Source organism: Panthera pardus, unplaced genomic scaffold (assembly GCF_024362965.1).
Source record: "Panthera pardus isolate Hobbes unplaced genomic scaffold, ASM2436296v1 HiC_scaffold_24, whole genome shotgun sequence".
NCBI lineage: Eukaryota > Metazoa > Chordata > Mammalia > Carnivora > Felidae > Panthera > Panthera pardus.
Window position 1 is genome coordinate 38173771 of NW_026526810.1, and position 20186 is coordinate 38193956.

Here is a 20186-nt window from a genome sequence, read left to right on the forward strand (position 1 = left end):
GGTAGAGCATGGGACTCTTGATCTCCGGGTCATGAGTTCAAGCCCCATGTTGGATGTAGAGGCTACTTAAAAATAAAATCTTAAAAGAAAATTTTAGGGGTGCCTGGGTGGCTCAGTCAGTTAAGCGTCTGACTTTGGCTCAAGTCATGATCTTATGGTTCGTGGGTTCAAGCCCCTCATCGTGCTCTGTGCTGACAGCTCAGAGCCTGGAGCCTTCTTTGGATTCTGTGTCTCCCTCTCTCTCTGACCCTCCCCCGCTTACCATCTGTCTCTCTCTCTCTCAAAAATTAAAAAACATTAAAAAAAATTTTAAAGACTAGGAAAGAAAATTTAAGCTAAAGAAAAACATATAGGCCAGTCCCAATAGCTCGGGTGTAAGAGCCTGTGTTCTTTGCTTTCCCATTGTAGGTAATGAGATGGGTACCATCAAATCTCATAATTGGGGCTCTGTCTGATAAGGTTTTTATTTTTTTTTAATTTATTTATTGTTTAATTTATATTTAAGTTAGTTAGCATATGGTGCAACACTGATTCAGGAGTAGATTCCTTAATGCCCCTTGCCCATTTAGACTATCCCCCCTCCCACAACCCACCCAGCAACTCTCTGTTTGTTCTCTATATTTAAGTCTTTTATGTTTTGTCCCCCTCCCTGTTTTTATATTATTTTCCCTTCCCTTCCTTCCATCTGTTTTGTATCTTAAAGTCCTCATATGAGTGAAGTTGTATGATTATCTTTTCTCTGACTAATTTCGCTTAGCATAATACTCTCTAGTTCCATCCATGTAGTTGCAGATGGCAAGATTTCATTACTTGTCATTGTCAAGTAATACTCGATCGTATATACATAACACATCTTCCTTAGCCATTCCTCTGTCAGTGGACATTTGGACTCTTTCCATACTTTGTTGTCAGTAGTGCTGCTGTAGACATTGGGGTGCATGTGCCCCTTTGAAACAACATACCTCTATCCCTTGTATAAATACCTCCTAGTGCAATTGCTGGGTTGTAGGGTAGTTCTATTTTTAATTTTTCAAGGAACCTTCATACTGTTTTCCAGAGTGGCTACACCAGTTTGCATTCCCATCAGCAGTGCAAAAGAGATCCTCTTTCTCCGCATCCTCACCAACATCTGTTGTTGCCTGAGTTGTTACTGTTAGCCATTCTGACAGGTGTGAGTTGGTATCTCATTGTGGTTTTGATTTGTATTTCCCTGATGGTGAGTGATGTTGAGCATTTTTTTCATGCGTCTGTTCACCATGTGGATGTCTTCTTGGAGAAATATCTGTTCGTGTCTTTTGTCCATTTTGTCACTGGATTATTTGTTTTTTGGGTGTTGAGTTTGATAAGTTCTCTATAGATTTTGGATACTAACCCCTTATCTGATATGTCGTTTGCAAATATCTTCTCCCACTCTGTCGGTTGCCTTTTAGTTTTGCTGATTGTTTCCTTCGCTGTGCAGAAGCTTTTTATTTTGATGAGGTCCCATAGTTCATTTTTGCTTTTGTTTCCCTTGCCTCCAGAGGCGTGTTGAGTAAGAAGTTGGTGCAGCCAAGATCAAAGAGGTTTTTGCCTGCTTTCTCCTCGAGGATTTTAATGGCTTCCTGTCTTACGTTTAGGTCTTTCATCCATTTTGAGTTTATTTTTGTGTACGGTAAGAAAGTGGTACAGGTTCATTTTTCTGCATGTCGCTGTCCAGTTTTCCAGCACCACTTGCTGAAGAGACTGTCTTTATTCCATTGGATATTCTTTCCTGCTTTGTCAAAGATTGGTTGGCCATACGTTTGTGAGTCCATTTCTGGGTTCTCTATTCTGTTCCATTGATCTGAGTGTTTGTTCTTGTGCCGTACTGTTCTTGTACCGTACTGTCTCGATGATTACAGCTTTGTAGTATAGCTTGAAGTCTGGGATTATGATGCCTCCTGCTTTTGTTTTCTTTTTGAAGATTGCTTTGACTATTCGAGGTCTTTTCTGGTTCCATACAAATTTTAGGATTGTTTGTTCTAGCTCTGTGAAGAATGCTGGTGTTATTTTGATAGGTACTGCATTGACTATGTAGATTGCTTTGGGTAGTATTAACATTTTAACAATATTTGTTCTTCCTATCCAGAAGCATGGAATATTTGTCCATTTTTTGTCTGTGTGTCTTCTTCAATTTCTCTCATAAGCTTTCTATAGTTTTCAGTGTATAGGTTTTTCACCTCTTTGGTTATGTTTATTCCTAGGTATTTTATAGTTTTTGGTGCAATTGTAAATGGGATCGATTCCTTGATTTCTCTTTCTGTTGCTTCATTATTGGTGCGTAGGAATACAACCGATCCCGTGCATTGGTTTTATATCCTGCCACTTTGCTGAATTCATGGATCAGTTCTAGCAGTTTTTTTGGTGGAATCTTTTGGGTTTTCCACATAGAGTATCATGTCATCTGCGAAGAGTGAAAGTTTGACCTCCTCCTGGCCGATTTGGATGCCTTTTATTCCTTTGTGTTGTCTGACTGCTGAGGCTAAGACTTCCAATACTATGTTGCATAACAGTGGTGAGAGTGGACATCCCTGTCTTGTTCCTGACCTTAGGGGGAAAGCTCTCAGTTTTTTCCCATTGAGGATGATATTAGCAGTGGGTCTTTCATATATGGCTTTTATGATCTTGAAGTGTGATCCTTCTATCCCTACTTTCTTGAGAGTTTTTATCAAGAAAGGGTGCTGTACTTTGTCAAATGCTTTCTCTGCATCTATTGAGAGGATCATGTGGTTTTTGTCCTTTGTTTTATTGATGTGATGCATCACATTGATTGTTTTGTGGATATTGAACCAGCCCTGGATCCCAGCTATAAATCCCATTTGGTTGTGGTGAATAATTCTTTGTGGAAGAAGAATTATTCGTGGATCTGGTTGGCTAGTATCTTGTGGAAGATTTTTGTATCCATGTTCATCAGGGACATTGATCTATAGTTCTCCTTTTTAGTGTAGTCTTTGTCTGGTTTTGGAATCAAGGTAATCCTGGCTTCATAGAAAGAGTTTTTAAGTTTGCCTTCCATTTCTATTTTTTGGAACAGCTTCAAGAGAATAGGTGTGAACTCTTCTTTAAATGTTTGGTAGAATTCCCCTGGAAAGCCATCCAGCCCTAGACTCTTGTTTTTTGGGGAGAGTTTTGATTTCTTTACTGGTTATGGGTCTGTTCAAATTTTCTATTTCTTCCTGTTTCGGTTTTGGCAATTTATATTTTTCTAGGAATGTGTCCATTTCTTCCAGATTGCCCATTTTATTGGTGTGTAATTGCTCATAATATTCTCTTATTGTTTTTATTTCTCCAGTGTTGGTTGTGATCTCTCCTCTTTCATTCTTGATTTTATTTATTTGGGTCCTTTCTTTTTTTGTTTTTGATCAAACTGGCTAGGGGTTTATCAATTTTGTTAATTCTTTCAAAGAACCAGCTGGTTTCATTGATCTGTTCTACTGTTTTATTTGTCTGTTTTTGTGTTTTTGTTTCGATCACATTGATTTCTGCTCTAATGGTTGTTATTCCTGTCTTCTGCTGGTTTGGGGTTTTATTTGCTGTTCTTTTTCCAGCTCTTTGAGGTGTGAGGTTAGGTTGTGTATCTGAGGCCTTTCTTCCTTCTTTAGGAAGGCCTACATTGCTATATACTTTTATGACTGCCTCTGCTGCATGACAGAAGTTTTGGGCTGTGGTGTTATCATTTTCATTGCCCTCATATACTTTTTAATTTTCCCTTTAATTTTTTGGTTAGCCCATTCTTTTATTTATTTATTTATTTATTTATTATTTTTTTTTAATATGGGACACTTCATGAATTTGTGTGTCATCCTTGTGCAGGGGCCATGCTAATCTTTTCTGTATCATTCCAATTTTAGTATATGTGCTGCTGAAGTGAGCACCCCATGCATTCTTTAGTAGGATGTTCTTTAGTCCCCAAGTATTTGTTATCTTTCCAAATTTTCTCTTGTGGTTGATTGCGAGTTTCATAGCATTGTGGCCTGAAAATATGCACAGTATGATCTCAGTCTTTTTGTACTTGCTGAGGGCTGATATGTGTCCCACTATGTGATCTGTTCTGGAGAATGTTCCATGGGCACTGAAGAAGAATGTGTATTCTGCTGCTTTAGGATAAAATGTTCTGAATATATCTGTTAAGTCCATCCTGTCCAATGTGTCACTCAAAGCCATTGCTTCCATGTTGATTTTCTGTTTAGATGATCTGCCTGTTGTTGTAAGTGGGATGTTGAAGTTCCCTACTATTATGGTATTATTATCAATGAATTTCTTTTTGTTTGTGATTAATTTATATATTTGGGTTTCTCAACATTTGGAGCATAAATGTTTACAATTGTTAGGTCTTCTTCATGGATAGACCCCTTAATTATGATATAATGCCCTTCTCCATCTCTTGTTATAGTCTTTATTTAAAACAAAAAAATTTTTAACATTTATTTATTTTTGAGAGATAGAGAGCAAGGGAGGGGCAGAGAGAGAGGGAGACACAAAATATGAAGCAGGCCCCACGCTCTGGGCTGTTAGCACAGAGCCCGAAGTGGGGCTCAAACCCACAAACTGTGAGATCATGACCTGAGCTGAAGTTGGATGCCCAACTGACTGAGCCACCCAGGCGCCCCTAAGTCCATTTTAAAATCTATATCATCTGATATAAATATTGCTACTCCAGCTCTCTTTTGTTGACCATTAGCATGATAGATGGTTCTCCATCTCCTTATTTTCAATCTGAGGCTGTCTTTAGGTCTAAAATGGGTCTCTTGTTAACAGCATATAGATGGATCTTGTTTTCTTATCCCTTCTGTTACCCTATGTCTTTTGAATGGAGCGTTGAGCCCATTGACATTTAGAGTGAGTACTGAAAGATAGGAATTTATTGCCATTATGTTGCTAATAAATTGGAGAGTTGGAATTTCTGGTAGTGTTCTCTGGTTCTTTGTTGCTTTTGGTCTTTTTGTTTCTGTTTTTGTTTTTGTTGTTTCATCTCTTCTCCCTTCAGAGAGTCCCCCTTAAAATTTCTTGCAGGGCTGGTTTAGTGGTCACGAACTACTTTAATTTTTGTTTGGGAAACTTTTTATCTCTTCTATTTTGAATGACAGCCTTGCTGGATGAGGAATTCTTGGCTGCATATTTTTCCGATTCAGCACATTGAATATATCCTGCCACTCCCTTCTGGTCTGCCAAGTTTCTGTGGATAGGTCTGCTGCAAACCTGATCTGTCTTCCCTTGTAGGTTAAGGACTTTTTTTCCCTTGCTGCTTTCATGATTCTTTCCTTGCCTGAGTATTTTGTGAATTTGACTATGTTATGCCTTGTTGCTGGTCAGTTTTTGTTAAATGTAATGGCAGTCCTCTGTGCTTCCTGGATTTCTATGTCTGTGTCTTTCCCCAGGTTAGGAAAGATTTCTGCTATGATTCGTTCACATAAATTTTCTACCCCTTTTTTTCTCTCTTCATCTTCTGGGATCCCTATCATTCTCATGTTATTCCTTTTTAATGAGTCACTGAGTTCTCTAATTTTTATTTTGTGCTCTTTTGCCTTAGTTTCCCTCTTTTTTTCTGCTTCAGTATTCTCCATAAGTTTGCTCTGCCTCATCCATTCTTGCTGCTGTGGCATCCATTCTTGCTGCCGTGGCATCCATTCGAGATAGCAGCTCAGTTATAGCATTTTTTATTTCATCCTCCCTAGCTTTTACTTCTTTTATCTCCGCAGAAAGGGATTCTGATGTATTTTCAACCCCAGCTAGTATTCTTATTATCATGATTCTAAATTCTGATTCAGACATCTTGTTTGTATCTGTGATTAAGTCCTCAGCTGTCATTTCTTTCTGTTCTTTCTTTTGGGGTGAATTCCTTCGTTTTGTCATTTTTGAGGAAGAAAAGGAATTAATAAAGTAAGAAAAATTAAAATTAAAAATTAAAAATTAAAAACAACACAAAGAAATCAAATAAAGGATGCTAGATCCTAGGTATGTTTTGGTCTGGTTGTTGAAAGAAGCTTGATAGAGTAGAGAAAAAAGGGAAAGATAAGAAAAGAAAAAAAGGAAAACCTTTGAAAATTTGAAAAAATGAATACAATAAAACAGAATAGAATGAAATGATGAAAGTAAAATAGAATTTTAAGAATTTATAAAAGAGTAAAAAAAAAACTAGTAGAAAAAATTGAAAAGTCTTTTTAATAAAAATGGAAAATAAAAGATTTTTTTTCTCTTTCTGTACTCAAGAGTAAGAACAGAAAAAAAAAAAACGAATAAAAGAACGAGCAAACAGAATGGAGTATGATTGAAATTACATCTGGTTTCTCATAGAAGTCAAGCTATGAAGCACTTTATAGTCCGTAAACTAAGCAGGCAGAGAGACTTGTGTTTGTCAAGAGTGCTGTTGGCCCAGTTGGGCAGGGCTTAGTGTAACAGCTATGTCCTCCATAGATGGCACTGCTTAGCTTACTGGGGTGGATTGCTGTGGATGGCACTTGCAGGCATGTATGTGCATATGTGGGAGGGGTGAAAATGGCATCACCCTGCTACCCAGTCTCTAGTATTTGAACTCTGTGGTCTCCATGACTGGCAATCAAGCACCCTTGATTTTTCTCTGGCTTCCATCCACTCCCCACTTCTACACTGTCTGTAACCAAGCTGCCAGGTGGCACCTGCCTCTTGAGTTTTATCTCAAATAGGGCTTTTTCCCAGCCCCTCACTTCTGAGGGACTTCAGCTTTGGCCCACTCACACCTTCTGGAGGAGGGTCTCACCAAGCAATGGCCAGGTGCCAGTTCGTCCCCAGGAATGTTCATGAGACCGCACTGCTGATGGTGCCCAGAGACTGTGGCCAGGTGCCAGCCCAGCCCAGAAAAAGTTCATGCGATCTTGTACCAGCAGCAGAGTTTCAAGGTTTACGGAAAATCACAACACACATCTGGCTCCGGCCTTCACCCTCAATGTCCTTATTCCAGCACTAGTAAATGTGGTTGTTCGGAATCTGCTGGGACCTTTGCCTGTGGGGATGCCGCACAACCTCTACCGGGTGTCCTCCCAGCAGGGGTACTGCTTCTCCCCATGTGGCCCGAGAACCTCTTGGACCCCACTCTGCTACTGGGGATTCGCCCTTCCCACCAGAGCACCACTAGGTATTGAGCTGCGGAGTTGCAGACTCTGCGCTCCCCCTGTTTATAGAGTCTTAATGGAATTTAAACCCTCTCCTTTCTCCTTTCTTCCTTTCTTCCTTTTTTGTTCAGTCCCTATGGCTGTTTCCACTTTTCCATTTTCTCTGCAGCTGCTTTTGGTGGTGGTGGGGGTGCTTTTCCCATACTCTCTCCCCATCTCCGTCCTCTCTCCACAAGCAAAAACAACTCCCTGACCTCCGCAGCTTCTCTCTCCCCCAGTTCACCTCTCCACGCCGCGTACCTGCTGAGTTCTGTGGTTCAGGTTGTGCAGATTGTTGTGTTAATCCTCAAATCAGTTTTCTAGGTGTGCAGGATGGGTTAGTGCTAATCTGGCTACATTTCAGCAATGAGAGACGCAAAAAAAACCTTCATGCTGTTCCGCCATCTTGGCCCCTCCTCTGATGAGGCTTCTAATAGTCCTTGTCATTTTAATAGCTGATCACCAGAGGCCCAAGACTGAAAACTACGTGGCTCCCTGTCTGGTTCAGTAGATTTTCCAAAATGACTATGTGATGGGAAGATCAACCTGAAAGAGGGCTTTAGGGAGATGCTCCAGTTTCTCTTGTTGCAACATTCTTGCCTAGAATGTTGCATTGCCTAATTGGCTAAACCTGGCAGTAAGAACAGCCTGCTATACCACTGCGCAGCTGACCCAAAACATTACTGAAATCTTGACTTGATGTAACCTTTGAGATTTGGGAACCTGGACGTTGTCAGCATTTTTGAACTGAACCCCTACCTTCTGTTCAGCTCTGGAATTTGGAGGTGAATGCGAACATAGTCACTGCCTCAAGGAGCTCCCTGTCATTCTGGAATGGAAGCAAATACCTGAGTAGGCCTTCCATATAACCTGCCATACAGGTTATAAGTGTTAGGAGATGTTACACATACATCTCCTGGGATACAAAAGACATGATGAGCCTTCTCACTGGGGGTCTGTGAAGCTTCGCTAGGAGACCCTTGTTTAGGTTTGACACAGCCTGTGTCTGCACTACAGGGAAATCAGGTTGCCCCAAAGCTGGTGTCACTGGTTTCTCTGTATGGTGGAATTCTGGAGAAGGTTTATTTTCTTCTCCTTCTTCACGTTTATTTATTTTTGAAAGAGAGAGACGGAGAGCATGTGTGCAAGCAAGCAAAGGAGAGGCAAAGAGAGAGGAGATAGAGACTCCCAAGCAGGTTGTGTGCTGACAGCAGAGAGCCCGATGCAGGGCTTGAACTCATGAGCCATGAGAGCATGACCTGAGCCAGACACTTAACCGACTGAGCCACCCAGGCACCCAGGTTTATTTTCTTCTTTAATTACCTCTGTACTTTGCAGTTTGCTAAAAGGAGTACATATAAAGGTTTAAATAAAGGCAGGGCTGGCCTAGGAAATAGCCTTTTCAGCATAAGGGGGGGGGGGGGACCTCCTTTAAGTCTTTACTCAGTGTTTTGTAACGAACATTTTTTTGTGAAAGAGATACTGGTTAAGGGAGTGAAACAAGATTTTCTAGTATCGTCAGCAATATAACAATAAGCCACAAAGATGAGGAGATAAAAAGCAAATAGAGAGCCAAAGCAGGGACTAGTAAAGGATCTTTCAGCACAGGGGACTACATCAAACATCTGTAAGGAATTGCAGCTTGAGCATATGAATAAGACAGGGGTGAGGTCCAAAGATAAGTCTGAATTTTTAGAGTAAATAAATGTAAAAGCTTTGTTTTTAGACCCTGGAGCGTGGGCTGAGGAGAGGCGAATGAACTTAAAACTCTGGCCTGAGGATGGTTTCACTGACTCCCATGCCTGGGTCACCCGAGGGAGGGGTTTCTGAATTTGATGGCTAAAGTCAAAGTGTCCAAACACTTGTTCTCATTTCCAGACTCCTGCTGATAATTGGCCCTGAAGTTTTGGCCTGCATGCTTTTTTCTTTATGGTAATGAAACTCCTAACCGCATTAAACTACTCAAGGTTACTTGCGTTGGGCTCATGTAGCCCAGTTGAATAAGCACTGTCCCGCCGAAAAGTACAGCCAGGCAAACAGACGCATCCAGACATGCCCAAGAGTGCTCTGCATCAAGCAGAGTTTTGTTTCTCACCCCACACACTGAAAGTGGGGCTTCTTGTTTTACTCTTTGCCTATCGCATCCACTCCCTTCCTCACGCAACAGTCTTCTTACCCCTGGGCTAGGATGCTAGGATGCTAGGATGTTTGGGGTTTTTTTTTCATTAATTCCAAATGATGTTTACATAAGTGCCTTTGTGTGGAGTTCTGCATTGCCATAATTGAATTGACCATGACAATTCGAGACTTTTCATCTGCCTAGAGACAGGAAGATGATAGTAGCTTTGTAGCTAGACCGTCTGTGGTACATTCTCAGACTTTACGAAAAGATTCCATTTCCTCATTTAGAAAAGTAGAGATTTAGAAATAGTAGAGATTGTGAGCTGCCCTGCAATACCTATTTTCTCCTTTACATAGGAATGGCTGACAGCCTCCCCTAAGACTGCATTTCCCAGGCTTCCTTGCAGCTAGGCATAACCATGTGACGTAGTGCTGGCCCATGGGGTGTGAGCAGAAGTGACTTGTACAACTTCCCGGTCCTACCTGTAAAAGGAAACAGTAAATGCCTAGCCCCCAGGCACTGTAGAATGGTCCTGTTGGTCCTGAATTGCTTTTGCAAATGCTTTTGAGGAGCAAGAGACAAAAATGCAATCTTGTTTAAACCGCCAGTTGCCACGGTCTTCATCACGACAGAAAAACCTATATCCCAACTATAACAAGAGTATAAAGGAAACTAGTTGTGATGTAGGAAAGTTTGAAAACAAAAGCTTGAGGTAGTAATAATGACCAAGTGTTCCACCTAAATGGCCATTATGTGTTCAAAAATGCCTGTATTCTGACTTCACTTCTAAGAAGAACTCTCCTGCATACTCATCCTCATTAAACAGGCTTTGAAGGGCCAAGCTCCCTCTCAGTGTGCCGTTGTCTCGTTGCTTCTAGTTTACTCATCTCTCCCCTGTGGTTTGTGCATGCTGCCATCCTGTGCCTTTAAATTATAGGTGGGTGGTGGGCCTACCTTAGATCTCTCCTCTCCTATACATTACCAAGCTCCTTTCATGTAGGAAGACTAAGGGGCTGAGGTTTCTGGAACAGGCTATGGCTAAAGCTACTGACTTAATCAGGTACAGGTCGTTAGCTTCCTTCTGTGCCCAAAGAGAGAAGGTTCCTGACAAGCCACCAAGGCTCTGACTGCCCGAAGAAGTCAGAAGGCTCACACTGCCTCTGGTCTACCCCGACCTCATCATATTCATGGGACTGCCCAGAGATACCATGGGGGTTGCAGTTTAAATGGATCAGAGTCTACATGGAAGAAGAATGCTTAATCTCAAAGCTTCTCTATGCCCTAGTTCTTTGTCCATACTCACCTTCCCGTCTGGGTTTGTAATCTATTGGTGCAGCGGTACCTGGGGTCCCGAGAGCAGGCCCCTGTGTGATACAGCTCAGCTCTGGTTACTAAAAAAAACAAAAACAAAAACAAACAAACAAAAAAAAACCATGTTGTTGGCATTTCCTGCACTTGGAGAGATTAAAATGTTATTGTGGTCAATTCATTGAAACAGGTTTGCTTTGTTTTTAATACCTGGAAAAACACTATCCCTGATGAAATGTCATTCTTTAGAGGGGTGTCTTAGATAGTTTAACGGTGGTACGGTGGAGGTCTTTGTACGTGTGTACATTATGGAACCTTTGGGGTTGGTGGCCTCCTTCAACTGAGCTATACCTCTAACAACTGGAGTATAAAAGGTCTTAATTATATGTGTGTTGTAATTTCCATGAAGTCTAGCTGGGTTGGGAGATGGAACTGAGAGTCTAGCTGGCTTGGGAGATGGACTGAGTCTAATCAATCCTCTCTACCAATAAGCATTTTCCCCAGAACTGGGTTTGCCTCAGCCTCTTCCAGTCTTCCTGCAGCATCTCATGTTTTCTCCCTCCTGGCCTGAGTTTGCCCACAGCCCTACCCTATACAAACACGCAGTTTCCACAGAGGTGTGTTCTCTCCCTGTCCCACGAAATTCATTAGCTTGAAGTTGATGCTTGTTCTTGCTTGCTGTTGGTCCACCTGTCTTGTGTATCTGTGTTTCGTGTGTTTGTGCCTTCAGCAGCTCTTGGCACACAGTTTAAGCAGAGCACCCAATACCCAAAGACCCGTAATAAGTGCTTACAAAGCCCAGGGTGTTGGCCTCCCTTTTGGTAACTGAGCTACACTTCTTCAAGTTAGGATTTATTACAATAGCTACAACCATATTGTAAATTCTACTAACTTGGCACTTATGTGGAATTGTTCACTTTCAGCCACATTCTATTCATAACAGTTGGGATTTTTATGATCCTGAGAACGTAGAAGTTGAATTTGAAAGTGGTTTTTTCTTTTTTAATACAGACTAAATTGTCCTTAAATTCCGGATTTTGAAAATCATGTGGGAGATTTATTTTGATGATACTTTTGGTGGGTTAGAAGCTTCCTTCGAAAGCAGATTGCAGCAATTTTGTTATGTAATTTGTAGCTGTTGTGTTTTGTTTTGAAGCTTATCACTTATAGAAAGACTGTAGAAACCTAATGCTATCTTACAGAATTTTTTAAAGGGAATAAACAGACGTGCAACTTTCATTAAGTCTTTCCAATCTCTTTGCAGTACCATGCAGGATGACATTTTCATTCTTCATGAGCAAGAGTATGACAGTCTGCTTGAGTCTGTCTTCAAAACTGAATTCTTAAGCCTCTTAGCAAAGCGTTATGAGGAAAAAACCCAGAAGCAACTACCTCTGAAATTTAGCAATACGTAAGTGGGGATCTGGGGCCCAAAGTTGTGAGTAAAAATTGATCTCCCTGCTGCAGTCAAGGCTGAGAAGAAATGAGGCTTGTGGGGTGGAGCAGGGGGTCTGACCGGCTTCAGTGGCTTCAGAAAAGCCCAGCCCTGTGTGCCTCCATTTCCCCCAGAGAGCCCTAGGGCCTACAGAAGACAGTCCTGATGGATGTTACAGACCTTGAAAGATCACTTTTGCATTTTTGTGAAGTAATATGGACAGCTACTTAAAATTAGGATTTTTCTGCCTTATGACATGAGAAAATGTAAGTTAAAAAAAAAGCAGAATATGGAATTGTGTTATGTAAGCCCATAGGCAGTATGAAAAATAAAAACTGGCTGGGCATTTTAGAGTTGTGGATGAATTTCCCATCTATTTGGGTTTTGGTTGCTAGTGTTGAATGAAATTTCATTAAGTAATAACCACCTTCCATGCCAGGGAGACATGGGCTATCTTGTGTCTGGCATCTCTCAGTTCTCCACAAACAGACGGAGGGAAATCAGAGAGGCACAGTGACACCCCACAATAGTGTGGCCTGGAGAGTGTCCCTTCCCTTTCGTCCGCTCGGCAGACCCACCTGAGTTCACCTGATGGAGTGACATTGGTACCTATAATGGGGTACCTCCCTCACCAACTGGTTTCTTACAGATGCTTGCTGGGCCCCAGGTACTTCTGCCTCTGGTCGGGGCTTTGCACGCCGCTGTCCCACACCCATGTACGTTGTCCGCATTCGAGGGCCCCGGGCCGGCTCAGATGACCTGGGTTTGCCTAGTTTTACAGCACGCTTGCCCAGCAGCAGAAAACTCCATGCTGGGGTCTGCGAGCACCATTTTCTCACGTGTTACTAACAAATATCCTCGTCACAGGCTTGAACTCAAGTTGAAAAAGGAAAACTGGGGTCCCTGGAGTGCAGGGGGCTCCCGGCAAGTGCAGTTCCACCAAGGCTTCGGTGACCTGGCCATCCTCAAGCCCAGTAACAAAGTGCTGCAGGTCAGCATCGGACCAGGCCTGCCCAAGAACTCCCGTAAGTATGCACGGGGCCCGTGGCAGGACCACCGCCTGGCCCTCCCTCACCCTGCTCGGGGCCAGACTTGCTTCCTACGAGATGCTCACGGGGCTCTGCGAGGCAGAGAACCAGTACATTTACTGCTTCCTGGGGCTGGGGTTTACTTGACATTGAAGCATTTCCAACTAAACCAACATCGAGGCAAATGAGCAGGTTAAACCTTTCTGGATAATTTCGCACTTAGGTATAGCAATCCTGGCATTACAAATACTGTGTTTAAAATAAATCAGGGGAGCCTGGGTGGCTTCGTCGGTTGAGCGTCCGACTTCAGCTCAAGGTCATGATCTCATGGTCTGTGAGTTCGAGTCCCACGTTGGGCTCTGTGCTGACAGCTCGGAGCCTGGAACCTGCCTCAGATTCTGTGTCTCCCTCTCTCTCTGCCCCTCCGTCACTCCTGCTCTCTCTCTCAAAAATAAATAAACATTTAAAAAAAATTTGTAAATAAAATAAATCAGCTTGTTAGCTTCACATGTCCAGCCCATTCCAGTCAGATCTTGTCAACAGTACAAACATTACCTTTTCTGGCAGTTAGAAGAAATTGACCACGTTTTACCAGCCCTTAGCCGGGTTTCACTGTATTACTGTGCATCAGAGCTAATGGCTCCTCCTTCCACCATAGAACCAGCACTTACCTGGAAAACCCCTCCTGCCACCGCACTGCACTAACTCCTTCACCAACCTCTGATTCTTTTTCTATTTATTAGCAATATTTGTAATGTACAGCATAGAGTAATCATGTATGCTATGCTTTCATCTACTGTAGATGTCTTTATAGAATTTTCTCCATGCGTACAACAAGTGGATGCCAGGTATAAAGGAGGCCTTTGTGAAATCTGTCTACAAAGGTATACACTGGCATGTGCTGTAAGTCACTAATACAATACAGACAAATAGCCACGCAGAACATGTTGGTGTGTCTGTATCAGTTGGAACTTACATAAAACAGACAGCATTTCTTTTGGGTTTTGTTTTAATTTTTCTCTTTTTTTTTTTTTTTTTTAAGTTTATTTATTTTGAGAGAGAGGGAGGGAGAGCACACGAGGGGCAGAGAGAGAGGAAGAGAGAGAATCCCAAGCAGGCTCCACACTTTGAGCACAGGGCCCAACATGGGGCTTAACCTCACGAACCATAAGAGCATGACCTGAGCTGAAACCAAGAGTCGGATGCTTAACCAGTTAAGCCACCCAGGGGCCCCCAGACAGCAGTTTTTGAAGATGCTTTTAAATACACAGATTCTTGGGATGCCTGGGTGGCTGAGTCAGTTAAATGTCTGACCTCGGCTCAGGTCATGATCTCGTGATTCATGGGTTTAAGCCCTGCGTCAGACTCTGTGCTGATAGCTTGGAGCCTGGAGCCTGCTTAAGATTCTGTGTCTCCTTGGCGCCTGGGTGGCTCAGTCGGTTGGATGACCGACTTCGGCTCAGGCCATGATCTCACGGTCCGTGGATTCCAGCCCCGAGTCGGACTCTGTGCTGGCAGCTCGGAGCCTGGAGCCTGCTTCGGATTCTGTGTCTCCCTCTCTCTCTCTGCCCCTCCCCTGCTCAAGCTCTGTCTCTGTCTCTATCAAAAATAAATAAACATTTAAAAAATTAAAAAAAAAAAGATTCTGTGTCTCCCCACTCTGGTCTCCTGCCAATACCTCCTCCTGGCCAAACCCAACTGGAATGCAGAGGCCTCTTGGCCCAGGTGAAGCAGTCCTTTGGGCTCAGAGCCTGGCAAAGAAGAGCAACAGATAACCAGCGGGTTGTGAACAGTGTTCAGTAGGCCCCAAGTGGAACGTCCCCTAATCAGGAGGGAAGGAATCTAGGTACTGAGAGGGGAACCCTCACCAGGCCGCTTCCCCTTGTCCCTGGACCTCAGGACCTCCTTCATTTTGTGTTATCCGTGCCTTCTCACCTCCCGTCCCTCTCAGTTCCTCAGCCCTTCTCTTTGCAAGAAATTCCCTCTGCACCCCTCTTCTGGTTTGATCCTGCCTTCCTTCATGTCCTACTGGAGACCTATCTATTGGTTTCCTTTGTAATACATGTCTCTGCAGAGGTGCCATCTCCTCTGCCCGGCAGTGTTCCTGCCGCCCCAGGCCCGGTTCTGACCCACAGTGGGGTTCCATGGACCACCAGCTTATTTTCTAACTCCTCACGTCTGTGTCAGAAGTACAAGTCTTCTACCCTCTGTGGTCTCTGTTTTCATCGGAAGGCTCTTGACCCTACACTGATGTACAGTGAGCGCTGAGATGTGCTTCTTGCCAGTGACCGTGACGGGCAGCACTCACGGGTTCATTCCGTGCTGTGTTCAGACCACGAGTGCAAATGTTAAAATGTCCCACCCATCTCTTTTGAAAGCCCACAGATATAGAAACGCTTTTGTAAGACTGTAAAGCCATTGTCTCTAACATTTCAACACCGTGGGTCCATCGACATGTCTTCTGGCCCCTCCTGTCCCATAGCTACTAAGGCAGTACTTCCCTCAACTGTCCCTTCTCTAGTGCAGGCTCCTTGCATTTCTGGCTGGAACCTGGATTCCACACTTCTCAAAAGTTTTCCATAAGCAAGAAACCATCAGAAGCCATAAAACCAACCAGTGGTACTGATTTTGACTTTGTCTTGTTTGTTTGTTTCAGGTCCTACCAGAAGGAACACAATTCAAAACAAAGGTTATTCCGGTGGGACGCACAATGCCAACTACCCAATGAGAGCCGCCCCTCCCCCTCCAGGTAAATCCAGCGTGTGCCCGAGACCAGGACCACTAACCTGGACCCATCATTTGTAAAATGTATCTGGGAAGAAACCCATTAGCAGATAAGTGCGCACATATTACCCAGCCATGAGCCACTGCAGTGCCAAATGCACTCCCGCCAGCATAATGGCCCTGCTTGTGACCCCAAAATGCAGGAAAAGCATGAGCTCGTGAGACTGAACTGAGGCTGAGTTAACGATCTGGATTTCATTACCTAGCAATATTACTCCCAAAGGGAAGACTTCTTACATCAGTAAAAGAAAAAGGAGTTCCTTGTCCATGGCAACCAGGATGTTGTCAGCTTTTCAGTTGGGAGGATGTGGCCTTTGTGGGGCTAGGAGTTCGCCGGCGATAACCCCTCCACCAGCACTCTGTTCCCGCCAAGTATCACAATGATATTTTGCAACTAGTTAAGAGCTTCATGAATAAGTGGAAAATTTTTATTTTCAGTCAGATAGGCTCTTTATTCCAAAAAACAAAGGAATATCTAAAAGAATTACAAAATTGATACAAAAAATTTTTTTTAAACCTTCAGTTTCATATTTCTCATGTTTTATGATAAAAATACAGCACGCAGGTCAATAAAATCCAAACCGGAGTCAATGCAAGACTCTTTGCCTGGAAAAATCCATTTAGTGTTTTAAGAGCACTCTCAAAATGCACAAAATGTTTTTCCCTCACTCACAAAATTCAGTTAATAAAGAGCTGCCCCCAGAATATTGGGTGTTCGTAAGTTCAGGAGTCTGGGTCTGAAACGGTCACCTTAAGACCACACTTAAATCATCCCAGACAAGGAAATAGCAGTGTCTGAAGTAAGCAGGGAAAAGCATTTCTTTCATCTCCTGCTCTGCAATCTCGAAGCTATATGCTAAAATATGGACACCCGTGCCTAGCAGGAAAAAACTAATTCAGATCTCTTTGGGAGTCCCCATGCTTTCTGCCCAGCTCTCTTTCCTCCCCTCTGCCTTTACCCTTGAAGAAAATCCAAGCATAAAGGAACCTAAGAGAACCAATATAGTATTGTGTTACTACTTACGTGCTGGCGCCCCCCCCCCTCCCCCAGCCCCGCCCCACCCCTGTGCAGAATCCTGGCCAGACCACCTGGAAAGTTCATTTGCCTCAGCTTAGGTTGGCCAAAGTTGCCTCAGACCAAATACCCTACCTTGAGCTCGGCTCCCAACCCCTCTACGTGACCGTTTTCGTCAATAAAAGGAGGCAGTTGGACCTGAATCCCTTTTATCAGCCTTTCTCACACTACCTGTGGTGAAGGAACAAGGTTGGGTATTTTTTCTTTCTTTTCTTAATTTCTTGTTTTGTTTTGTTTTGTTTTGGTTTGGTTTTATTTATGTTGAGAGAGAGAAAGGTGAGCAGGGGAGGGGCAGAGAGACAGAGAGAATCCCAAGCAGGCTCTGCACTGCCAGTGTGGGGCCCGACACGGTGCTTGAACCCACGAACTGCAATTTCATGACCCAAGCTGAAGTTGGATGCCTAACCAACTGAGCCACCCGGGTGCCCCTTAATTTCTTTCCTTCTTTCTTTCTCAGCCTATCACAAACCATGCTTTTATTGTAACATATAATAAAAATGAGTAGAAGAATGGAATTTTAAAAGCATTCAAAATAGAAGCCAGAATTTCTTACTGGATTCAAAAGACATGAAATAGGTCTACGAAGCTGCTGTGAACGCTTCTAAGTGCTTATCCTTAATTTCTGAACTTATTGAGGGTGAATGGGTCACGCGCAGAATGGAGCAGCCCATCTGTGACACCCCCCCACCTTTAATTTCATAGCCCTACAGCACGTCCTGCTCTGGTTTGCCCCTCTCCTTGGCAACCATCAAGCTCCTTGTTTCTTTAATGAAGAAACTGACACACTGAAAGGTCATATATCTTGTTCAAGGTCAACAGAGCTAACCTAGGCAGAGCCCAATCTGACCTGCTGGTCTCTCTTATAAACTAACGGTCATCCCACCTGTACCAAAGAGTTCTTTTCTTAATTCAGTTGGAAGAGGTTTTATAGTAGGTTTACCAAAATGGGCCTGGGGAAGTCTTGTTCTCCTTCATTCTTGCCCAGATCTGTCAGTGGGAGAAGAGGTAAGGGAGAAGAAGAGATCACACATACAATGGAAAGATAATGCCCCTTTTGGCCAAGGCCTGTGGTTTGAAGCCCATCACCATATTCCATTACTTAACAGATAATGTGATCTTGACTAGGAACAGTTGTTTGGCTACGAGAGTTTGCCCTATCTGGATTGATCCAACCAGTGGCCACATTTCCCTGCCTGTGTAGAGTGCTCCCTCTACCTCCCACAGGGGACTCCTGCAGAGGACACCCAAGACTGACCCCTTGAAAATGGACGTCCAACTGTTTAGACAGCTGCCTGCCAGCCCTCTTGAATCATAGCCTCATAATTTTTCTTAGATCTAAGAATGTGCCTGCCAACTCATTGCAAGCTTACCTTTCCTTGCATGTGGGCTTTGAAACCCTGAACATCTGGTGATTCTGCTACCCAATTCAATAAGCATGTGTGAGTGTCTGCTATGTTCCAGGCACTTGCTAGGCAGCTTACAGTGTATCAGCTCTGTCCCTCACAACATATTTGCAGTCATGTCCTCTGTATTTTCAGGTGGGAAAACGGAGGCCTGGCGAAGCTAAATGACTTGCTCTTGGCTAATTGACGGAGAGCCTTTAAGCAGATCAGAAGATGTAAGCTTTGTTTTCTCCCGTTTTTCTCTCTAGGTTACCATCAGAACGGAGTCATCAAAAACCAATTTGTGCCACATCCCCACGCTCCTGGAAACCAGAGGTTAAATCAGAAAAGTCTGTACACCTCCATGGCCCGTCCACCCTTGCCACGGCAGCAGTCCACCGGCTCAGACCGAGTGTCACAGACGCCGGAGAGCTTGGATTTCCTTAAGGTCCCAGATCAGGGTGCTGCCGGGTAAGGGTCCCACCCCCTATAGATGAAGATGGTGACCTCTATCTCCATCCATCACAGCAAGGTCCGGGGATTCCTTTGGGCTGTCTATACATGGTTCTAAAGTTGTTTTCCACCTGCGTGGTATAATCCAGGACCCAAGGCCATGAGGCTCGTGGTTGGCATTCGTAAAAGTACCAGCCAGGTTGACAGCACACAACTCATTCTCTGGAGACGGCTTATCATGATCATCAGAAGAGGGTCCCCTTCAGCCCTGAGATTCAATTACTCTGTGACCTGTCTTGCTCTCTGGCATGGCTGAGGAATGATGGGGTTTTGATTTGTGTCTGTGACTGCTGCTGCATAAACACTACAGCTCGAAGAGCCATTAGGAACACTGAGAATAACATCCCAGCATTGTATGAGGTACAGATGCTTTGATGAATACATATCTTCAGGGCTTTAAAATGAGAGCCTCGTAGCCTTTCTAGAACTGAAAATGAAGAGTGATAAAAAGAAACCCCAGGTTTTTAGCTGGAGGAAGTAAAGACTTCTAGAACTCTGTATTGATATTCAAAGAGTTATTAGTGTGGAAAGGCGGTTGGACACGTCCTGTGGAGTCACCAGGCATAAAACAGGCCCACTCAAAGACGTGTAAGTGATCTCTGCCAGGAGGTAGCTTTTGGCATCAGTAAATAAAGGGGCATTCTAGAATCCCAAAGATGAACTGCCCTAGGATGTAAGGAGTACCTTGCCCCCAGAAGTATTTAGGCACGGGGTGGATGGAAATAAGCAAGCAGGTGTACTGTAGAGTGAGGTTGTCAGGTACCAGATAAGGATAAGGGTCTTATTTCAGTCCTTATTACCTAGCTAATATTGGACCTGCTGCTTACCCTCCTTGAGCTTTTTCTCCTCATCTATACACTGATGTAATGGCCACCATGCATGCATGTTGTTGGGAGGACTAGAAATGATATACATTAAATACCCAGCATGATACTGGGCATGTAGGAGCCACTTGGTCTGCAGGGGCTCGATGACAATGACGGTGGTGGTGGTGGTGATGATGATGATAGAACCATTATCTCACCGAGGCTGAACTAGTGACTTTGAAGGAGTCCTCCAACTCCGCATGATTCTCCATGGTAGAGTGGTTTTCTCCACTGAACCCAAGAGTGGGCCTGCTCCAGCCCACTCTTCCCCTTCCTCATGCCTGCCTGCATCTTCCATTGTCTCCGTGGCTCCACCATGATGGAGTTTCAGATGTGGTCGGGAGACTCGTGGATGCAATAGAGCAGTGCTGGGAGAGAGACGACAGCTCCTGCCATTCACCTCCATTTCCCATTACAAGATGTTTTTCCTTCCTTGTCAGCTTCCTTCTAAAGACCACAAAGCTTTTACAAGCTTAACCACGTTCTCCTGGGGTTCCTCTTCCCCTGGCAAGTCTCACCTCATTTGGG

The 20186-nt window shown here is 43.6% G+C and overlaps 1 protein-coding gene and 1 non-coding gene across 2 annotated transcripts in view; one reads left to right on the forward strand and one right to left on the reverse strand.

Annotated features, from left to right (window-relative positions):
- MYO1E (myosin IE) overlaps positions 1-20186 on the forward strand; it is a 213332-nt gene that overhangs the window by 173555 nt on the left and 19591 nt on the right. The window contains exons 23-26 of the mRNA XM_019441941.2: positions 11840-11986; positions 12878-13035; positions 15695-15787; positions 18549-18750. Of these exons, the coding sequence (XP_019297486.1) occupies positions 11840-11986; positions 12878-13035; positions 15695-15787; positions 18549-18750 (600 nt within the window). The remainder of the gene's footprint in view (positions 1-11839; positions 11987-12877; positions 13036-15694; positions 15788-18548; positions 18751-20186) is intronic.
- LOC128773129 (U6 spliceosomal RNA) lies at positions 3787-3893 on the reverse strand. Its single transcript, XR_008417411.1, has one exon. It is a non-coding gene; the product is annotated as a U6 spliceosomal RNA (small nuclear RNA).